This window comes from Hyla sarda, chromosome 1, assembly GCF_029499605.1.
Source record: "Hyla sarda isolate aHylSar1 chromosome 1, aHylSar1.hap1, whole genome shotgun sequence".
NCBI lineage: Eukaryota > Metazoa > Chordata > Amphibia > Anura > Hylidae > Hyla > Hyla sarda.
The window spans coordinates 356,931,054-356,954,014 of record NC_079189.1 but is presented as its reverse complement, the minus strand read 5'-3'; the positions used below and the strand labels follow the sequence as shown (position 1 = coordinate 356,954,014).

The 22,961-nt window shown below is 44.7% G+C and overlaps 2 protein-coding genes across 3 annotated transcripts in view; one reads left to right on the top strand and one right to left on the bottom strand.

Moving 5' to 3' along the window:
• Positions 1-10,501, bottom strand: part of KIAA2026 (KIAA2026 ortholog) — a 241,774-nt gene extending 231,273 nt beyond the window's left edge. Inside the window, exon 1 of the mRNA XM_056521941.1 lies at positions 10,400-10,501. The gene's annotated coding sequence lies outside the window, so the exon portion shown is untranslated. The remainder of the gene's footprint in view (positions 1-10,399) is intronic.
• Positions 10,502-14,840: 4,339 nt separating this feature from the next.
• The window catches only part of UHRF2 (ubiquitin like with PHD and ring finger domains 2), a 174,599-nt gene continuing 166,478 nt past the window's right edge, over positions 14,841-22,961 (top strand). The window contains exons 1-2 of one of the 2 annotated variants that reach the window (XM_056521915.1): positions 14,841-15,049; positions 15,433-15,604. In XM_056521915.1, the coding sequence (XP_056377890.1) occupies positions 15,452-15,604 (153 nt within the window). In that variant the 5' untranslated portion in view covers positions 14,841-15,049; positions 15,433-15,451. Of the gene's footprint in view, positions 15,050-15,119; positions 15,605-22,961 lie in introns of those variants that run through there. The other variant, XM_056521905.1, reaches the window with a different exon arrangement.

Here is a 22,961-nt window from a genome sequence, read left to right as displayed (position 1 = left end):
ATAACATGGTTAAAGGATTGGGAGTGGGATTAGTCCCACAGTGGCGTCCATTCAGGCATCATCTCTATGAGGAATTGTTGATAACAAGCTGAATTTCTTTCTCCTCCTGCTCCTCATTTGGATGATGCACAGAACCCTGAACGGAGAATTTGTTTTTAAGTATATACGTACAATAATATTAAAGATACATGCATTAGTATTTTTTTTTAAATACTCACACCAAGCCCACGCCGACTGTAAGAAGAAGACATTGTTGAAAATGTAATTTTTTTTTTGGATTGTTTATTTTCAGTGTTGGGGTGGATGGGATTATGTTTAATTTCAAGTTGTGTTTTGGGGTAGGAAAATGGTTATATGTTTTTCTTTTCATGTTGCGGGTTACTATTAAAGTTTTTTTTCAATAGTTCATCCTTTTCTTGTGTAAATTTTTTATATTCTGACAAAGGTAATTTGATCTTGGAAAAAAGATTTTTTAACACTTACAGTAAAATCTCTTTCTCGAAGGATCCATTGGGGGACACAGACAGTGGGTGTATCTTGCTGTCTCTAGGAGGTGTGACACTATGGTGATAAAAAAAGTCAGCTCCTCCCAGCAGGATACACCCGCCTTCAGGCTCTGAGCTAGTCAGTTTAAGTTCCAGAGCAATAGGAGGAGACCAATAGGTCAAGGAAAAACCCCAAACTGTCCGTGAACCAGAAGAAAAAACATAACTGAACACACCCTCGGACAGAGAACCAAGGAAAAAAAACAAAAAAAGGGCGGGAGCTGTGTCCCCCAATGGATCCTTCGAGAAAGAGATTTTACGGTAAGTGTTAAAAAATCTCCTTTTCTCTATCGGCTCCATTGGGGGACACAGACAGTGGGACGTACCAAAGCCGTCCCTTGGGTGGGCAGATAAGTAATCAGGCAGACGGCTGATCCACTGCCGCCTGCAACACCTTACGCCCCAGGGAAGCATCAGCCGATGCGAAAGTATGAACCCGATAAAACCTCGAGAAAGTGTGCAAAGACGGCCAGGTAGCCGCCTTGCAAATCTGCGAGGCCGAAGCTCTATTCTGGAGAGCCCAGGATGCCCCAACAGAACGAGTGGAATGAGCCACAACCCTGAAAGGAGGAATCTTCCACTTACAGCCATAGGCTTCCGAAATGGCAGACCGAATCCACCTAAAAATTGTGGCCTTGGAAGTAGGTTGTCCCTTGCGATGACCCTCCGTCAGGACGAAAAAGGAATCACACTGACAAAAGGAAGAAGTGATGGAGAGATAAGACCGAACAGCCCGAACCACATCCAGCTTGTGCAGTAAGCGCTCCGTAGGATGAAAAGAAGCCGGGCAAAATGATGGGAGGACAATATCCTCATTGAGATGAAAGGCCGAGACCACCTTAGGTAAAAAGGAAGGGTCTGGCCGGAAAACGACCTTGTCCTGGTGAATCACCAGAAACGGAGAATGGCAGGAAAGGGCTGCCAATTCAGAAACCCTCCTGATGGAGGTGATAGCCACCAGAAACACCACCTTCCAAGAAAGGAGGCGGAGAGACACCTCTCTAAGGGGCTCAAAGGGTGCACCCTGGAGGGCACTCAGAACCAAATTCAAGTCCCAAGGGGGAGAAGGTGACCGATAAGGAGGAACGGCGTGCGCCACTCCTTGCAGAAAGGTCCGGACATGAGGATTAGAAGCCAGGGGCCGCTGGAAAAGAACAGTAAGGGCCGAAACCTGACCCTTAAGAGAACTGAGAGACAACCCCAGTTCCAACCCCAACTGCAAAAAGGAGAGAAGACTGGGAACAGAGGTGGTCACCGGGGAGAAGTCTTGTACTTCACACCAACGAAAATAAGACCTCCAAGTACGGTGGTAAATCCTTGCAGAGGAGGGCTTACGAGCCTTGAGCATGGTGCGAATGACTTAGGAAGCGAACCCGCGGGCCCTCAAAACCGCGGTCTCAACTGCAACGCCGTCAAATGCAGCGACTGTAAATTGGGGTGGCAAAGAGGACCCTGAGAGAGCAGGTCCGGACGGAGCGGAAGGCGCAGTGGAGCGTCGTCCAGGAGCCTGACTACGTCGGCGTACCACGACCTTCGGGGCCAATCTAGAGCTACCAGAATGGTGGGGACGCCCTCTGCCTTGAGCTTCCTCAGCACCCTGGGAAGAAGCGGAAGAGGAGGGAACAGATAGGGTAGGGCAAACCCCGCCCAAGGAATCACTAGGGCATCCACGGCCTGAGGGTCCCGGGACTTGGCCACAAACGGAAGGATCTTCCGATTGTGCCGGGACGCGAAGAGGTCCACGTCCGGAATGCCCCAGAGGTCGCAGAGGTGCGCGAAGACCTCTGGATGTAGAGATCACTCGCCTGGGTTGGGTGAGGACCGACTGAGGAAGTCCGCTTCCCAGTTGAGCACCCCCGGGATGTGAATCGCCGAAATGGCCGCAACCTTGCTCTCCGCCCAGGAGAGACTCTTGGTCACCTCGGCCATGGCTGCCGAGCTGCGAGTGCCGCCCTGACAATTTATGTACGCCACTGCCGTGGCATTGTCTGACTGAACGCGGACAGGACGGGACTGAAGATGGGACTCCCAATGAAGAAGACAAAGAAGAATCGCCCGTAATTCCAATATGTTTATCGGAAGAAGAGTCTCCTGGGGAGACCAGAGTCCCTGAACCGTCCAATCTCTGAACACGCCGCCCCAGCCCGACAGGCTGGCATCCATTGTAACAACCTGCCAGTGAAGGGGAAGAAACGACTGCCCTTAGAGAAGAAGGGGGGAGCGGAGCCACCAGAGCAGAGACTGACGGACCCTGAGAGGGAGAACAATCTGACGATCGAGGGACAGAGGAGACCTGTTCCACCGAGAGAGAATCGCCAGTTGGAGGGGACGGTAATGAAACTGGGCAAAAGGTACGGCCTCCATAATTGCCACCATCCGACCCAGGACTTCCATACAAGTGCGGATGGAGACTGATACCTGGGTCCGAAGGGAGCGGACCCCTGACCGGAGTGCCAGACGTTTGTCCGGCGGAAGACGAATTCGAGCAGAGGCCGTGTTGAAAAGAAGTCCCAGAAAGGTTAGAGACTGGGTAGGAAGGAGGACTGACTTGTCCTGGTTGACCATCCACCCGAAGCGAGTCAGGGTTTGGAGAGTGATGTCCAGATTCTCCAGAGTCTGGGCCCTGGTTGGAGCCTTGATGAGAAGGTCGTCCAGATAGGGTATCACTGAGATTCCCCTCGACCGTCACAGGCCCATTACTGGCGCAAGCACCTTTGTAAAGACCCGAGGAGCCGTGGCAAGACCGAAGGGGAGGGCTACAAATTGAAAGTGCTCCTCCGGAACCGCAAAGCGGAGGTACCGATGATGGCCCGGAAATATTGGCACATGGAGGTAGGCATCCTTAATGTCCACCGATGAAAGGAACTCTCCTTGTTCCAGGGACGCCACTACCGAACGGAGGGATTCCATTCGGAAGTGGCGGATGAGAAGATGAAGATTGAGACGCTTGAGGTCCAAAATTGGACGCACAGAACCGTCCTTCATGGGGACCACAAAAAGATTTGAATAGAAACCCCGAAAACGTTCCCCTGAAGGAACGAGGAGGAGACCGGGGGCCCGGGATCGAAAAAAGCGATCCCTCGGAAGGGATGCAAACTCGATCCGGTAACCATTGGACACCACGTCCCTGACCCAAGAGTCTTGAATGTGAGAGGTCCAAATGTCTCGAAAAAGTAAAAGACGACCTCCCACCCGAGAAGAAACTGCGGGTGGGGGCCTCACTTCATGCAGAAGTGGGCTTGCGGTTGCCTGATTTGGGCGCAAAACGGCCGGACCGGTTGGAGTCCAACTTCCAAGACGGGCGAGCCCGGAACGAGGGAGCCTTCTTGTCCCGCGAGGGCGCCTGCCCGGATCCCTTGTTGGAGCTGGAGGTCCGAAAGGACCGAAAGGAAAAGGCCTTCCTTTGGGAAGTAGGGCGAGCCTTATTTTGAGGTAACAAGGAACTCTTACCTCCCGTTGCCTCGGAGATAATCTCATCAAGGCGTTTGCCAAAAAGACGGCCACCCATAAAGGGAAGCTCAGTGAGAGATCTTTTGGAAGTGGCATCCGCATTCCAAGCCTTAAGCCACATAGAGCGGCGGAGAGCCGCTAGATGACCCACAGCATAGGCAGAACAACGGGCTGCCTGCATGGAAGCTGCGCACAGAAAATCCCCGGCTTTAGAGCATTGGAGAGCCAAAGCAGATAGATCCTCCTGGGGGGATCCCGCTAAGATATCCTGACGGAGCTTTTGGCACCACTCCAACAGGCCCTTGGACACCCATGTGGAGGCGAAGATGGGAAGAAGAGAAGAGCCAGCAGCTTCCGTGGCAAACTTCAGATTTGGCAAAATCCTTTGGCAAAAGGATTCTACCTTCTTGTACGTGGGATCCTTGAAGGCAGCGGCATCTGCCAGAGGCAGTGTAGTCGCCTTATTGATCCGGGAAACTGGTGGGTCCACTGAGGGAAGAGAAACCACCTTAGTGACAAAGACCTTGTCAAATGGATAACGATCTTGAATTGTCTTGATTCCCGGGAACCTCTTGTCTGGATGTTTCCATGCGGTCTCCAGAATGAGAGTCAGCGTGAGAGCTGAACTTCTGAGGTGCTGGCTTAGCACGATGAAAGGATACTCCTGGATTGACATCCGAAGATCCTGGGTCCTCGAAGTGAAAGGTGTCTCTCAGGGCTGTAACCAAAGAGTTAACCGATGCAATTGAGTCTGGGCGGTCCTCAGAATCAGATGCCGGCTCGGAAGCCTCGTCCACCAGTTCGCCAGGGGAATGTGAATGGGTAGAGGCAGTCCTGGAGGGGGGCGACTCTGACCGAGAACGCGGCTCTGGCATGGCAGAGCGGCGACTCCGAGAACGTCCTCTGAAGGAGCGACGTTTGTGCCCAGATGACAGGGGGGGGGGGCGCATCCCACGAGGGGAACGCTCACATCTTTTTGAAGACTCATTGGAAGAGTCAGACGAGGCACCCCTAGGACGCTTGTGAGAGCATGAGGAATGTGGAGACGAGGAGCGAGCCCTTCCAGAGGTCCTGCGCAGGGAAGACCCCTTCAAGGTGGACACCACTTCCCGGGAGGCCTCAGCCACCGAGCGGGAGACTTTGTTCAAGTCAGCCATATACCGGGTCAGGGAAGAAACCCAGGCTGGGGGAGCGGCAGGATCCACCGGGACCGAAGGGGAATCTGGGGGGACCAGGGGGTCTGGGGGAGCAGTGGCGCAGGCAGGACAAGTGGGCTCAGTAGAGCCAGACATTTAGGAATTACAGTGCTTACAGAGATAGTAAGTCACTGAAGTTCCAGGTTTCTGTTTAGAGGGAGGAACAGCTCTGGGTACGGACATAATGAGGGAAAAGAAGGGAGATAGGAACTTTCTCACCCTAGTCTGTGTCCCCTGTCAGCTGCAGTGAGGAGACTCGCTCTGTGCAGCTAGAGAGAGAGAGAAAAAGGCAAGCCAATAGGAAGAGAGGGGTGTGCCTGAAGCAAGGCACTAAGTAAATGCCCCCTTCCTATTGAAATTCGCGCCCATGGCGCTGATTGGAGGCAGCTTCACGCCTCTGAGCTCTCCCAGCCCCGTGGGCGGAGACACAGTCCGGCCGGGAGAACTGTCATGGCACCCGCTCCTTGCCCCGAGCGCACCTGTCGCTGGTTTGTGCACTCGGGGGAATAGGGCGGGCGGCCAGCGCCGGCAGAGACTGCCGGTGAAAAGAAGTAAGCCGGCGCAGAAGCGCTAGGCTAATCGCAGCGCTGCGGCTGACAGCCGCGTATAAGGTGCTGTGAGACAAGTTAAACACACACACGCACACAAGTGAAGTGCCAGAATAAGGCGCTATTTACGTGACACCCAAGCACACACAAGTGAAGTGCCCCCTATATGAAGCCCCTTCAGGTGCCACTGCTCCCCCAAAAATAAAGTGCAGCCTGTAATAAAGTGCAGCCCCTGTAAGTTAGCCCCAAAAAACTAAAGGGTGGGCCAAAACAGGGGTCTCCAGCTGCTGCAAGTCCGTACCTGTGGAGAAAAAGGGGAGAAGTACTTACCTCAGTCAAAAGAACTCACCTACTCGAGTCTTCAGTCAGCATTAGTTAACTGCATCATGCCTGGCTGCTATGCGCGAGCGAGGCGAGCAGAGAAATAGGGGGACCCGGACCCGTGAGGTACCACCCAAGCGCTGACCGTTGGCGAGGGGGGTTAACAGCGCATATACGCAATGTCTGTGCCCCCTCACTCGCAATGGGGAAATGGGGAACCACAGTTGTGAGTCCCCACCTGAAAACAAAAGAAAAGGAATAAAAAAATTAACACGTCCCTAACTAGGAAAACAAAAAAATTAGAAGACCTGGTCTGGAGCAACCCACACCACATCCACCTCCTTAAGACACTAAGCTTAAACTGACTAGCTCAGAGCCTGAAGGCGGGTGTATCCTGCTGGGAGGAGCTGACTTTTTTTTATCACCATAGTGTCACACCTCCTAGAGACAGCAAGATACACCCACTGTCTGTGTCCCCCAATGGAGCCGATAGAGAAAATATATTGGAATCCCTCCTCGTCACAGTGTGGTTTTAAAGTAAATCATTATCAGTCATACAGGCTTGTAGCGCGGGTGATACTGATAAAAATGATACTTACAATGTTCTGAATGGCCTAGCCATTGCGGCATTATCGTCGTTTTTCTTTTTATGTAAATGAGTTCCTTGGGGCATGGGCGGAGCTAGGACCGTAGCTTGAAGCACCCCATCTTCTGCCGGGCGGGCGCTCCGCCCGGCTCATCAATAAGCACGGTCTCCCTCCCTGCTCTCGTGGCAGGTTTTCGCCACGGCACGCGCCGCTCCTAGAGTACACCTGGAAGCGGCGTCAGTTTCAGCCTCATTCCCGAAGCCAGCAGTGAAGTGTGACGATGCATGAAGGTATGAGGGTGAATAATGCTTAAACTGACGCCGCTTCCGGGTGTACTCCGGAAGTGGAGCATGCGCCGTGCCACAACAGTAGGGAGGGAGGCCATGCTTATTGATGAGCCGGGTGGAGTGCCTGCCCGGCAGAAGATGATGTGGGGTGCCCAAAGCTCTGTTCCTAGCTCCGCCCATGCCCCGAGGACCTTATTTACGTAAAAAGAAAAACAGCAATAACGGTGCAACAGCTGGGCCATTCAGGACATTGTAAGTATCATTTTGATCAGCATCACCCACACTACAAGCCTATATGACAGATTAGTGAGGGTGATACTGATGACAGATTTCCTTTAACACTAGGACAAGGAGAGAGCTTTTATTATTTTTCAAAGATAAAGAGGGAGATTTATCAAAACCTGTCCAGAGAAAAAGTTGCCCAGTTGCCCATAGAAACCAATCAGATTGCTTAATTCATTTTGCAGAGGCTTTGTTAAAAATGAAAGAAGCATGCCCCAGTGTATTAATAACGTTGGGGCAAGGGGAGAGTCCAACTTCATTTCCAAACACAAAATGGTTACCTGTGGGCCTACATACATATTATAGCTACAAGAATCAGTTACATAGTACGGTTGAAAAAAGACATACAGTGAGGCAAAAAAGTATCTCCCACTTAAATAGATGAGAGAGGCCTGTAATTTTCATCATAGGTATACCTCAACTATGAGAGACATTATGAGAAAAAAAATACTAAATCACATTGTCTGATCTTTAAAGAATTTATTTGCAAATTGTGGTGGAAAATAAGTATTTGGCCACCTACAAACAAGCAAGATTTCTGGCTCTCACAGACCTGTAACAACTTCTTTAAGAGTCTCCTCCGTCCTCCACTCATAACCTGTATTAATGGCACCTGTTTGAACTTGTTATCAGTATAAAAGACACCTGTCCACAACCTAAAACAGTCACACTCCAAACTCCACTATGGCCAAGACCAAAGAGCTGTCAAAGGACACTAGAAACAAAATTGTAGACCTGCACCAGACTGGAAAGACTGAATCTGTAATAGGCAAGCAGCTTGGTGTGAAGAAATCAACTGTCGGAACAATTCTTAGAAAATGGAAGACATACAAGACCACTGATAATCTCCCTCAATCTGGGGCTAAACGCAAGATCTCACCCCATGGTGTCAAAATGATCACAAGAACGGTGAGAAAAAATCCCAGAACCACCCGGGGGACCTAGTGAATGACCTGCGGAGAGCTGGGACCAAAGTAACAAAGGCTACCATCAGTAAAACACTACGCCACAAGGGACTCAAATCATGCAGTGCCAGACGTGTCCCCCTGCTTAAGCCAGTACATGTCCGGGCCCGTCTGAAATTTGGATGATCCAAAAGAGGATTGGGAGAATGTCATATGGTCAGAAGAAACCAAAGTAGAACTTTTTGGTAAAAACTCAACTCATCATGTTTGGAGGAAAGAATGCTGAGTTGCATCCAAAGAACACCACACCTACTGTGAAGCATGGGGGTGGAAACATCAGGCTTTGGGGCTGTTTTTCTGCCAAGGGACCAGGACGACTGATCCGTGTAAAGGAAAGAATAAACGGGGCCATGTAGCATGAGATTTTGAGTGAAAACCTCCTTCCATTAGCAAGGGCACTGAAGATGAAACATGACTGGGTCTTTCAGTATGACAATAATCCCAAAAACACTGCCCAGGCAACGAAGGAGAGGCTTCATAAGGTCCTGGAGTAGCCTAGCCAGTCTCCAGATCTCAACCCAATAGAAAACCTTTGGAGAGAGTTGAAAGTCTGTGTTGCTAAGCGACAGCCCCAAAACATCACTGCTCTAGAGGAGATATGCATGGAGGAATGAGCCAAAATACCAGCAACAGTGTGTGAAAACCTTGTGAAGATGTCACATATGGGCAAGGAAGGAGTGCACACTAATCCCGCTTGCTCCCCTATCCCTGCCTACTTATGAACCTGCCCTAAACGACAGGTCCGTAACCACGAAGACAGTCCCTTCCTGTATAAGTGAGGTGGGTAATTGTCAAAATAATAAACTACAATGACACTGACTAGGTCCGAGACGGTGGGATAACAGGCAGAATAACAAAATACGACTACACACTGACACAATAGTCCAGAGTCAACTAACCGCGTCAAAGCCAGGAGAAGTCAAAGTACCAAGTCGCTAATACAAGTGGAGATAAAAGCCAAAAGTCAAAGATGCCAGGTAATACAGGAGAAACAGGGAATACACGCTAGCTACTGGAGCAAAAAGACTCTTTCACAGGCGCTGACTGAGAGCCTACTGCCAGGTTAAATAGGCAACTCACAGGTGCTCTCATCAAGTGGTCAGCTGACCAGCTAGGTGTAACCTGGCAACAAAAGCAAACAAAGAATCTGTCAGAGCCTTTTAACCCTATAGGTTCTGTCAGAAAACTTACAGAAATTGTTTGACCTCTGTCGTTACCAACAAAGGCTATATAACAAAGTGTTGAGATGAACTTTTGTTATTGACCAAATACTTATTTTCTACCATAATTTGCAAATAAATTCTTTAAAAATCAGACAAAGTGATTTTATGGATTTTTTTTCTCATTATGTCTCTCATAGTTGAGGTATATCTATGATGAAAATTACAGGTCTCATCTTTTTAAGTGAGAGAACTTGCACAATTGGTGGCTGACTAAATACTTTTTTGCCCTACAGTATGTCCATCAAGTTCAACCAAGGAATTAAAGGGAAGGGGTAGGGATGAGATTTCTGCATAAGTATTAATTTTATATCATTCTAGGAATGTATCTAACCCTGTTTTGAAGCTCTCAACTGTTCCATGCCTCTTTTGATACATGACAATATCCTGCTGGCCTTAGAAGCAGCTGCATCGCATGCTGTTCTGCAGTCTATGATCTGCAACTACACCAAGATCCTTCTCTACCAGTGACTCTTCCAGTTTACCCCCCCCCCCCCCCCCCCTCCAAGACATATTATGCATGCGGATTTTTGTACTCAGATGCATGAAAAGGAGTTAAACAGAATGGAAAAGGTTAAAAAATAACTGATAAAAACGGTAAGAAATGGATGGTTTAACTGACAATGATGGGTGTAAACGGTCAGTTATTTACATTTTTTTAAATGAACTTCAAAATAATGTACCGTTGACTTCAGGTAACATCTGTTTCTTCCATTATTAATGCCAACAGTTAAGTATCAATAACGGACATTAACAGATTTCAGCAACACTGATATGAAAATAGCCTAACGAGCTCATTATTTCTGGGAACTCCTTCAAACACTGTTGGGAATCCATTTCAGGTGACTGTCACATGAAGCTGACAGAATGTCAAGAACATGCAAAACTGTCATAAAAGGGGTACTCCGGTGGAAAACTTAATTTAAATCAACTGGTGCCAGAAAGTTAAACAGATTTGTAAATTACCAGTAACAAAGAAAAGGGGTCCGGCAACTCACAGTAAGACGCTAGCTGCTAAATGACACGAGGTCCGTCCATGGGGCAGGAGAGAGTGAGGGAAGCTCAGGAGGCGATTAACCGGTTGATTTCGTGCACATGCACTTCATCCGGCCGGATGAAGTGCATGTGCACGAAATCAACCGGTTAATCGCCTCCTGAGCTTCCCTCACTCTCTCCTGCCCCATGGACGGACCTCGTGTCGTTTAGCAGCTAGCGTCTTACTGTGAGTTGCCGGACCCCTTTTCTTTGTTACTGGTATTTATTGTATTGCATTGATTCTGTCCAGGCACCACTGTTACGCAGGACATTTTTCATGTATATGGACTACCACTATTTTTTGGGATATTTGTGGGACCTCTAATAGTTCCATTTATTGCATTTTCTAATAGACCTTTAGGTGCCATTGCCACTATGTTTTTCTACTTTATATTATTGGAGATTTGTAAATTACTTCTATTTAAAAATCTTAATCCTTCCAATACATTTTATGGGCTGTATACTACAGAGGAAATGGTTTTCTTTTTGGATTTCTCTGATGTCATGACCACAGTGCTCTCTGCTGACATCTGCTGTCCATTTTAGGAACTGTCCAGAGCAGCATATGTTTGCTATGGGGATTTTCTCCTGCTCTGGACAGTTCCTAATATGCACAGCAGAGGTCAGCAGAGAGCACTGTGCTCGTGACAGAGAAATCCAAAAAGAAAAACATTTCTTCTGTAGTATACAGCCCATAAAATGTATTGGAAGGATTAAGATTTTTTAATAGAAGTAATTTACAAATCTGTTTAACTTTCTGGCACAAGTTGATTGAAAAAAAAAGTTTTCCATGGGAGTACCCCTTTAAAGCAAAAGGGGGTTTCTCTCTAAAATATAAAAACATATGAACACTTTTTATTTACTACTAAATACCAGAAGATGCTTACCACTATCTATCTATTTTCTGACCTGCTACAGATCTGAGTTTACTAACCAGTAAAATAATCCAAAAGGCTGACGCAGCTTGTGCAGATTTATTGCTGAACTGTCAGGAACATTGGGTGGGGGCATTTATCATGGCATGTGAGCCTGTAAACTTTGGCCATTATGACTGGTGAATGTGCACATCGCATTTACTATGCGACTTATCACTGCTGCACATGCTGTTTGCGCTGTGTGCGCCAGAATGCATGTTAAGTAGGAAAGTGGGCATGGCTTCACAGCATATCTGCTGTCTTTAACCCCTTAAGGACATAGGGCGTATCCATACGCCCCCGTTTCCAAGTCCTTAAGGACCGAGGGCGTATGGATGCGCCCTGAGCATTTCCGGCCCCCACCGCTAGCCGGACGGGAGCCGGGGCCGGATGCCTGCTGAAATCGTTCAGCAGGCATCCCGGCATATCGCCCAGGGGGGTCATTATGTCCCCCCATGACGGCGATTGCCGCAGATCGCTGGACAATTCAGTCCAGCGATCTGCGGAGGATTCCGGGTCAATCGGGTCTCCAGTGACCCGATGACCCGGAATTACTGGCTGATCGGGGTCGTCAGAGACGGCCCCGAACAGCCAGTGCCTGCAGGAGTGAGGTGGCACTGGTGCCACCTCACGATCGCCCTGATTCGTCGGCCGGATTACCGGCCGACCAATCAGGGCGCCTGCTGCGGTTGTCACTCCCGCAACCCGCTCTGCCCCTTGTTGTAATTTTTCAACAGCTGGATGTTCCCCCCCCCCCCCCCCCAATGTGAACGTACAGGGTACACTCACATGGGCGGAGGATTACAGTAAGTATCCGGCTGCAAGTTTGAGCTGCGGCAAATTTTCTGCTGCAGCTCAAGCTGCCAGCGAGAAACTACTGTGAACCCCCGCCCGTGCGACTGTACCCTAAAAACACTACACTAACACAAAATAAAAAGTAAAAAACACTACATATACACATACCCCTACACAGCCCCCCTCCCTTCCCAATAAAAATGAAAAACGTCTGGTAAGCCACTGTTTCCAGAACGGAGCCTCCAGCTGTTGCAAAACAACTACTCCCAGTATTGCCAGATAGCCACTGACTGTCTAGGCATGCTGGGAGTTTTACAACAGCTGGAGGCCCCCTGTTTGGGAATCACTGGCGTAGAATTCCCCTATGTCCACCCCTATGCAATCCCTAATTTAGGCCTCAAATGCGCATGGCGCTCTCACTTTGGAGCCCTGTCGTATTTTTCAACAGTTTAGGGCCACATATGGGGTATCGCCGTACTCGGGAGAAATTGGGCTTCAAATTTTGGGGGGTATTTTCTGCTATTACCCTTTTTAAAAATGTAAAATTTTTGGGAAAACAAGCATTTTAGGTAAAAAATTTTTTTTTTTTTTACATATATAAAAGTCATGAAACCTGTGGGGTATAAAGGTTCACTTAACCCCTTGTTACATTCCCCGAGGGGTCTAGTTTCCAAAATGGTATGCCATGTGTTTTTTTTTTTTTTGCTGTCCTGGCACCATAGGGGCTTCCTAAATGCGGCATGCCGCCAGAGCAAAATTTGCTTTCAAAAAGCCAAATGTGACTCCTTCTCTTCTGAGACCTGTAGTGCGCCAGCAGAGCACTTTTCACCCCCATATGGGGTGTTTTCTGAATCGGGAGAAATTGGGCTTCAAATTTTGGGGGGTATTTTCTGCTATTACCCTTTTTAAAAATGTAAAAATTTTGGGAAACCAAGCATATTAGGTAAAAAAAAAATTTTTTTTTACATATGCAAAAGTCGTGAAACACCTGTAGGGTATTAAGGTTCACATTACCCCTTGTTACGTTCCCCGAGGGGTCTAGTTTCCAAAATGGTATGCCATGTGTTTTTTCTTGCTGTTCTGGCACCATAGGGGCTTTCTAAATGTGACATGCCCCCCAAAAACCATTTGTCGCTCCTTCCCTTCTGAGCCCTCTACTGCGCCTGCTGAACAATTAACATAGACATATGACGTATGTCCTTACTCGAGAGAAATTGGGTTTCAAATACAAGTAAAAATTTTCTCCTTTTTACCCCTTGCAAAAATTCAAAAATTGGGTCTACAAGAACATGCGAGTGTAAAAAATGAAGATTTTGAATTTTCTCCTTCACTTTGCTGCTATTCCTGTGAAACACCTAAAGGGTTAATACACTTACTGAATGCCATTTTGAATACTTTGGGGGTGTAGTTTTTATAATGGGGTCTTTTATGGGGTATTTCTAATATGAAGACCCTTCAAATCCACTTCAAACCTGAACTGGTCCATGAAAAATAGCGAGTTTGAAAATTTTGTGAAAAATTTCAAAATTGCTGCTGAACTTTGAAGCCCTCCGGTGTCTTCCAAAAGTAAAAACTCATAAATTTTATGATGCAAACATAAAGTAGACATATTGTATATGTGAACCCAAAAAAATTATTTTGAATATCCATTTTCCTTACAAGCTGAGAGCTTCAAAGTTAGAAAAATGCTAAATTTTCATTTTTTTCATCAAATTTGGGGATTTTTCACCAAGAAAGGATGCAAGTTACCATAAAATTTTACCACTAAGTTAAAGTAGAATATGTCACGAAAAAACTATCTCAGAATCAGAATGATAACTAAAAGCATTCCAGAGTTATAAATGTTTAAAGTGACAGTGGTCAGAATTGCAAAAAACGCTCCGGTCCTTAAGGTGAAAAAGGGCTCGGTCCTTAAGGGGTTAAAATTATTATATGCAGCTTTTGAAAAGTTGCACATAATTGTTTAAATGCCATGCCACCTCTGACCACCTGTACCTAGCTGCAAAAATATTTTAAAATAACCCTGTTAGCGAAAAGAATCTGCAACTTTAAACTGCAACTTTATCATTAACACTTGCGTATTGCATACTGAAAATTGCGCAGAATAGGTGTGTGCCATGTCGCAGCAAAACAGCACAGATGATACTTTATTTTTTATCTGCCATGGGCACGGATATGTCTTGTCCGAGCACTAACTATAAAACAGTGTGAAATAAATCCTGTATTTACTTCAATTTACACTAAAGAAATGGCATAACTTGTAGCTAGATAAGCTTTCAAAGCACAACGCAACCGCCAAAGTGCCTCATCGTAGCAGTTTATGTGGCAATGGGGTGTGACTCAATAAGACAAAAGCCTAGTTGTCTCCAACATTAACAATTGAGTATGACGCCATGATAAAATGTATATATATATATATATATATATATATTTATCTATCTACTGCCAAGTAAGAATTCCAATCAATGCAAACATGTCATCTATTGGGAATGAAGAAGTATATGAGGGACCCATTGAGAATATGTGGCAAACATGGCCTCTTTGAAGAATTCCACAGCTTTTATGTGAAAAGGAGAGCAGTGAACCGCTCCAAGTACAACCCGCCATTATTCAGTGACTGCACCACATTCTACTGGCTTCGTCCATATACAGACATAAGTGGCGGCAGTGGTTGAGGAGTAAAGCGCATATTTCACCTCAGGATGTTCCTATGTACTGCTATGGAGGCAACTGTATACAACTTGTCAGACCTCATGGTGTAATAAGCTTTCCCTGCGGCGCTCTGTTTCTCCTCAGGAAGAGGAGGAGGCGAGGGCACATGCACCACAGTGGCAGAGGGACGACGAGAGGACACATGCACCAGGAATGGGGCGGAGAGAAGCCGAAAGCTCAGCCGCCTGTGTGGTGAGGGCCGGCCCCAGCCTCGCTTTCATTACGCGAGATTTCGGCTTGGCGCCGTGACCCCCATGTGAGAGCAGCAGCTCCTAGTAAACACTCCCAGTGCCGCTCAGACATGGCTGCCCGGCGCTTACACCACTAGGCAATAATAACAACAGCAGCAGCAGCGCACAATATAGCAGCAGGCTCGCCCTGGTAGTGTGCAGCGCACTTCTCCTTCTCCTCCCTAGCAGCAGCAGCAGCGCCTGCTCTGTCAGTGGAGCCACTGCTGCCTTCTTTGTTGTACTGCTGTGGCTGTCATCGCCAACTCTGATGCATTAAACAGTGACATTACTACGAAGACAAGGGGACAATCCTGAGAGGTGATTTCTTTCTATTTCATCCAACAGCTGTGTGAGTTCATGAAAGATGTGGATCCAGGTGAGGACCATTGACGGAACAGAGACCCGCACCATCGATGACCTCTCCAGGCTCACCAAGATTGAGGGCTTGAGGGTAAAGATCCAGGAGAGTTTTAACGTACCCCCAGACCGGCAACGACTCTTCTACCGGGGCAAACAGGTAAACAATAGCACACGGTAGCGCACGACAACATTCATCGATTGCATTAAATGGGGTGCCTGCAAAAGGTAAAAAAAAGTCTATTCAAGAGATTACAAACATTACTCTAACTTTGCAATATAGTACTGTATGTATTTAGATTCATTCTTCCGTGTTTTGATGTCAAGGGCCACAGGGGTCATCAAAGAGGGGCATTTTATTTATGTGCAGCACATTCATGGACGTGGAATTAAGCTATACGGTTATATCCTTCCCATGAATGCATTGCGTATAAAGAAATGACCCCCCTCACTTGACACCCCTCAGTTTAGGCCTAGAACTCATGGATGGATTGAAACGCGTACTGTATTACAAAGTTTTACCATGTAGTGTAGTCACTTCAATATATAGCCTTTATTTACCTGGCCCAGAGAGCCCTTTCACCCTGCATTCCATCACTGTATAGTAGGCGGACAGTACATTAACCCCTGCAGCACCCAACACCTGTGCCCCGTTCAATGCGTCTGATGTAGTGCCCTGTGTTGTTTCAGAGACAAAACATTTACCCTTGCTTGCATTCTCCTCTGGGTTAATAAAAAAAAGTTAAACTTTCTTAACGAATAATAAAATATTACTGCTCATCCACTGTTTTCAGCATTGTTTTATTTAGTTACCTATTGTATACAAAGTGTATGATTACATTCTCTTTTTAACGTATGCAGTGGATTTCATTCAGCATTTGTCAGCTCTTGGCAGCATTCCTAGGCTACTGAACGTTATTTCTGCTGCTTAACATTTCTTTAATATCATTTTTTGTTTCACTTTTTGATACAAGCCTCTTTTTCTACCTCTTCACTTCAATTTAAACTTCTTGTTTAACATCTTTCTTGCTGCAAGATAACAAATTGTTTCAATAACAAAAATGACCCCCCCAACCCCCTTCGATGTGTGCTAGACATCTACTGTTCTACTTCCTTTCTGGAAAGGCCTAGAAGACGTAACTTGGCATGCAGACACACAAGTATTTTGCTAGCGGAAAGCTAGAGGCCTATAAAGCATTCAGTTTGTTTCATTGGCTAAAGCTAGAGAGGAAGTCGCAATAGAAAACATGAATTAATGTTCATTAAAATGTTTCCAAATGTGTTTATGAACACAAGAGGATTATCTGTGTAACATACTCTAGTCGCAGTGTAGACTTGTGTTTGAGGCTGCCCACTCATGCCAAAGTCAATTACAAAGAAAGCTACATGGAAGCAAAAGTCCTATGTGAAAATTCTTTTGTGGGTTGTTTAAACCTGGGAATAACAGATTTGTTATGGTTTTCCATAGATTTAAACATTTTTTTTTTTACTTTGAACTTTTCTGATGTACCCCATGACTTATGAGTTTATAGTGGATTGTTTTTTGAAATATATATGTTAATATGAAATAACAGGTTAGTAGAAGTACTGAAAGCTTGTGCATGTTCTTTTACACTGAGATTGCTTTTTAATGTTGTGGACTTTAAATAAATACTGCTAAATATCAATGTAAAAAAAAGAGAATCCTGTTTTGATCCTCCAGCTTTGATTCTTAACCCCTATTTTGGTGGCTAAACCAGACTGCAAGACTCTGCCCACAAGCTGCAAAAGCCACTAAGCTGTGGCTGCCTTCGCCATGTGACTCGTTTTTATGAACAAAGCGTACTGAAAATGTCAGTAAGGGCCTATGCGTAATGCCAGTGTACGAATGTCATCATTTAACTACTAACCATCCAGTCCACACTCTGCACTTTTTACTCTATTTCTTGGTTAAATCGTATAAACAGCAAAGGAAATAACGTCTCTTTGTGACTGATAACAGCAATACAACAATTTTTTAGGGTTATTTGAAATTTTTTTTTTTTTTTTTTAAGAATGATTGATTTAAATGATCTCTGTAGTTGTGGGGGTTAATCATGTCAGACATTCCTAGAAATATTAGGAAAAGTTGATTCCAGTTTATTAATATGTCTAATGTTAAAAGGAAATTGTCAGTTGTTTTTTTGTTGTGGATTCTTTTTTTCTCTTTGTTGGTAAATAGTGATCAGTCTTTTAATGGCTTTGCATTGGTTTGTATGTGAAAAAAATGTGCATTACGCCATGCTTATATTTAATTGTTATCTCCAGTCAGTTTTGTTTTTCTCAAATCTTTTTCAATGCGCGCAATTAATGAGAGGCATCTGGCATATTATGGCTTCCCGCCTCCTCTCATTACAGCATGTTATGGTTCTGTGATCACAATACTGCTCTGTGTTTGGTTACTTGAACTTTCGTCTGATACATGTAAAATAGTAGTTGTTTTTTTATTGGTTGTCAAATTCTTTAGCATTAAATTTTTTATATAATAGGAAGCATATATATTACTATCACTCTTAATAGATGGTGAGTATATTACTGGTTTCTATACCTGGAAATTCTAATGTTTTGTATAATTAGTTTGCTAGTACCTTGTAAACTAGAGTAGTTGATCTTTTAAAGTAATCCTCATGGGCGTGCTTTGCTTCCTTTAACATCACGCCAACAAGTCTAAGGCCAGTGTACCTGTCATTTGCGGGGGAAAAAAGATAATAATGTAGATAATAATATCGATATTTGTAATATACATTGGTCAAAAAAATTTGTATATTTTTAGTTGAAAAAAATGCTGTCTTGTCCCTGCAGCAATCATTTGTTAGTTTGTGCAGAGGCAAAATACAGGAAAGTGAGGAGGGGAAGCAAGGCTCTGTGTGTGCTCCTGGCTAGTTTATAAGTCTGCTGTGAGTCGGGGACGTGTTATCAGAGCCTCAGTGCACTGAGCCCTGCTTGTCTCGCCACCACACTGCCTGTATTTTGTTCCAGCCGAGACACACAGGCATTAGCTGCAGGGACAAGACAGCATTGTTTCACCCCAAAAATATACACATTTTTAACCAAAGTTTATTACAAATCTCCATTATATAATTTTTTTTGCAAATACCTGTTTGTTTTTTTATCATTCTATCCAGGGCTGTTTGTAAAACACTTTCACATCTTTACAACTTAAATGGTTAATTTATTACTTTCTTACAATTGTACCTCAGTGTGTATTTAAGTTACTGATCTACAATAAAAAGTAATCTCTTCTGTATTATTAGCATCATTCACTTTTTAGACTACACATTCCAATTGTTTACCCCCCTTAATATGGGCACTGTCAGATACAAAAACTTTTGTTATGTTGTAAAGCATGCAAAACCAATAGGTTGCGCAATTGCTTTCATTAGAAAATTTTCAGTATTTCATACTGAAAAATCCAGTCAAACTGCGCCCCCCCCCCCCCCCCCCACCCTGCCTGCTTGGACACATACTAGTCCTGCTGTGTCCATGCGTCATCACCTATGTCATGGACACACTTCCTTGATTGACAGCTGTGAGCGCAGGGCTCACAGCTAGAGGAAAAACCCTCCCACTGTCAGCTTGTGTCCCGCTACTGTCAGTGAGGACAAGCTGGGAGTTGTAGTTTTGCCAATGCTAGGGGAGATGTGAGAAGATAGCATACTGAGGGAGGGGGCGGAGACCTGCACAGTGAGGCCACACCCCCTCCCTTTGAGAGGAATTCAGACTAGTGAGCTAAGTTAAAAGTGTAATAAAAAAAAATAAAGGTGCTAGACACAAAAATTAAATGTACATGATCAGGATTAGGTACTGAGTGATATATAAAAAAAATAATTTTGTTGGATCTGACGGGTGCGCTTTAAGGACACATGCTGTATAAGTATGGCGCTGCAATGAGTTACTTTGCGCACAATGGGGGAGATTTATCAAAACCAGTGCAGAGAAAAAGCTGACCAGTTGCCCATAGCAACCAATCACATTTCTTCTTTCATTTTTAACAAGGCCTCTGCAAAATGAAAGAAGCGATCTGATTGGTTGCTATGGGCAACTCAGCAACTTTTCCTCTGCACAGGTTTTGATAAATCTCCCCCAATGTCTTACATTTATGGTGCGGCTATAAAGAGAGCGCAGGAGCTTCATATCCACCACTAACCCTATAGATGCCATGATCTATGCAGATCGCGGCATCTCTGGGGAAAAAGAAGGCAACATTAGATTAACGTTGGCTCTTTAGACCCCCGCAGTGCGATGGTAGGGGTCCAGTGAGTAAAAATAGCCACTGGAATAGCCTCCTCTTGCGTGCAGGATGATGATTAAATTGTGCAGGCTGCAGCATCAAGCTGTACAAGAAGATTGCTGATAGGACTATGATATTGCTATAGTACCTAGTACTAAACAGTATTTTGCACTCTGACAGCTAATAAAAGTCCATTATGGGGACTTAAAAAGTGTGAAATAAATATTAAAAAAATGTTTTAAAGTGTGTAAAAGCCCCTCGTTTATAAAAAAATATAAATCACCCCCCTTTTAAAAAAAAAAAGTAAGAAAAACAAACAAACAAAAAAAAACCTTATCACCATGTGCATAAATGACTGAACTAATAAAATATGTTTATGATCCTGCATGGTGAACAGTGTAAACGTAAAGAAATAACATGCCAGAATTGCTAATAATTATCTAGAAACTAAAGATCACAGCGCAAAAAAATAGCCCTCATACTGCCCCACATACACAAATATAAAAAAATATATTTTAAGAATACTTATTTTGCTGTATGCTTCTGCAGCATTATTCATACAATAATTGAACAACTATGTAAATTTATTATTGTATTTACCCACAGAATAAAGATTACATGTCAGTTTTACCGTAAAGTAACGTAAAAACTACTTTTTTTTTTTTTTTTTTTTTGGGGGGGGGGGGGGGGGGCTTGACCATACATTTTATGGTTAAATAAAAGTTATTGCTATTGCGGAGTTCAGTTGGTCCCTCGAGATATAACTTATTAATATAGTGTTATCCCAAATTGTATTTACTTCAGCCATGCTTTTGTGGGATTCATTCCTGACAGAAAGTTGGGTAGGTCTCTCTTTTATGTTATATTGTTTCCAGCTCCCTGACTCCCCCCTCTCAATGAATCATCATCTGCAGTCTTGGGAGGCATGCCTGAATCTGCCCCTGAGTGATGTCACCTCTCCTGTCTAGCCCCTACAGACTATCACCATCTCCCTGTCATGTACACATATACAGTCATGGACGTGAATGTTGGCACCCCGGAAATTTTTCTAGAAAATGAAGTATTTCTCACAGAACAAGATTTCAGTAACACGTGTTTGCCATAAATAGCTGATCAAATTTTCTCACCCTTTCAAAATTATGGAAAAATAAGATTGTTTGAAGCATGTGATGCTCCTTTAAACTCACCTGGGCAAGTAACAAGTATGGGCAATATAATAAGCACACCTGAAAGCAGTTAAAAAGGAGAGAAGTTCACTTAGACTTTGCATGGACAACAGAGGAGAAGAGAACTGTCTGAGGACTTTAGAACCAAATTGTGTAAACATATTAACAATCTCAAGGTTATAAGTCCATCTCCAGAGATCTAGATTTGCCTTTGCCCACAGTGCGCAACATTATCAAGAAGTTTGCAACCCATGGCACTGTAGCTAATCTCCCTGGGCGTGGACAGAAGAGAAAAATGTATGAGGTGTCAGCGCAGAATAGTGCAGATGGTAGATGAGCAGCCCCAAACAAGTTCCAAAGATATTCAAGCTGTCCTGCAGGCTCAGGGAGCATCAGTGTCAGCGCAAACTATCCGTCAACATTTAAATGAAATGAAACGCTATGGCAGGAGACCCAAGAGGACATTTTGCCAAAATGAACTTGAGTAAGCCAAAATCCTTCCGGGAAAACATCATGTGGAGAGATGAAGCCAAGATAGAGCTTTTTGGTAAAGCACATCATTCTACGGTTTACAGAAAAGGGAATGAGGCCTACAGGAGGCAGAAAGAAAGAACACAGTACCTACATTGAAATATGTTGGAGGTTCAATGAATTTTTGGGGTTGTTTTGCTGCCTCTGGCACTGGGTGCCTTGAATATGTGCAATGCATCATGAAATCTGAGGATTACCAACGGATTTTGGGTCACACTGTACAGCCCAGTGTCAGAAAGCGGGGTTTGCGTCCGAGCTCTTGGGTCTTCCAGCAGGACAAAGACCCCAAACATACGTCAAAAAGCACCCAGAAATGGCAACAAAGCGCTGGAGAGTTCTGAACTGGGCAGCAATGAGTCCAGATCTAAAACCCATTGAACACCTGTGGAGAGATCTTGAAATTGCTGTTTGGAAATGGCGCCCTTCCAATAAGAGAGACCTGGAGCAGTTTGCAAAGGAAGAGAGGTCCAACATTCCGGCTGAAAGGTGTAAGAAGCTTATTGATGATTATAGGAAGCAACTCATTTCAGTAATTTTTTACAAAGGGTGTGCAACCAAATATTAAGTAAAGGGTGCCAATAATTTTGTTCAGACCATTTTTGGAGTTTGGTGTGACATTATGTCCAATTTGCTTTTTTTTTTTTCCCCCTCCCTTTTTTGGTTTATTTACAATACACACAAAGGGAATAAACATGTATAGTAAAACATTTGTTACTGCAATCTTTTTCTGTGAGAAATACTTAATTTTCTTGAAAAATTTCAGGGGTACCAACATTTACGGCAATGACTGTACATTATATATCTGTTTATGGAGAATAAGGTATGTTGCCTTGTGCTGAAAAAAGGCAGAAAGGGAAGGAATGCAGCAGGTGCTGCAGTCTCACTGATTCTGCAATAGTCTGCATTGAAATTAGATGTTCTGCAACAACTTTCAGTGGTGGTGTGGGAGGGGAGGGGGGGGGGGATGTTGGGCTAGGAGTAAGCCTTGATGAAGAGGTAAGGAAACCAGGAAGCTCAACCCAAAATTCAGTACTAAGGGCCCTAAACCTAATGAATCTTTGGTGGCTTCAGAACTGGAATAGACAGGTAAGCAGTGTTGTATGCTTCTGCAAAATGTCAGAGTACCCCTTTAATCACTGCAAACCCTGATTCTTGATGTAAAATTCAGACAGATGGTGAGTGACCTAGGTAAAATAACTATAGTATTTTCCAATATATGACATTGCAAGCTGAGGGTGTGTCTGTAGCAGAATAAAGTGAATACAGCTATAATAAAAAAAAAGTGCATTTTGTGATCCCAGTAGAATTTTTAAACGGGCTACTCCCGTGGAATACAAACTTTTTCATATCAGCTGGTGCCAGAAAGTTATACAGATTTGTATATAATTTATATATAAAAATCTTAACCCAACCCTTCAGCTACTGTATGCTCTAGAGGAAGTTGTGTACTTTTTCCAGTCGGACCACAGTTCTCCCTGCTGACACCTCTGTCCATGTCAGGAACTGTCCAGAGCAGAAGCAAATTCCAATAGCAAACTTCGGGCAACAGAGAGCACTGTGATCAGACTAGA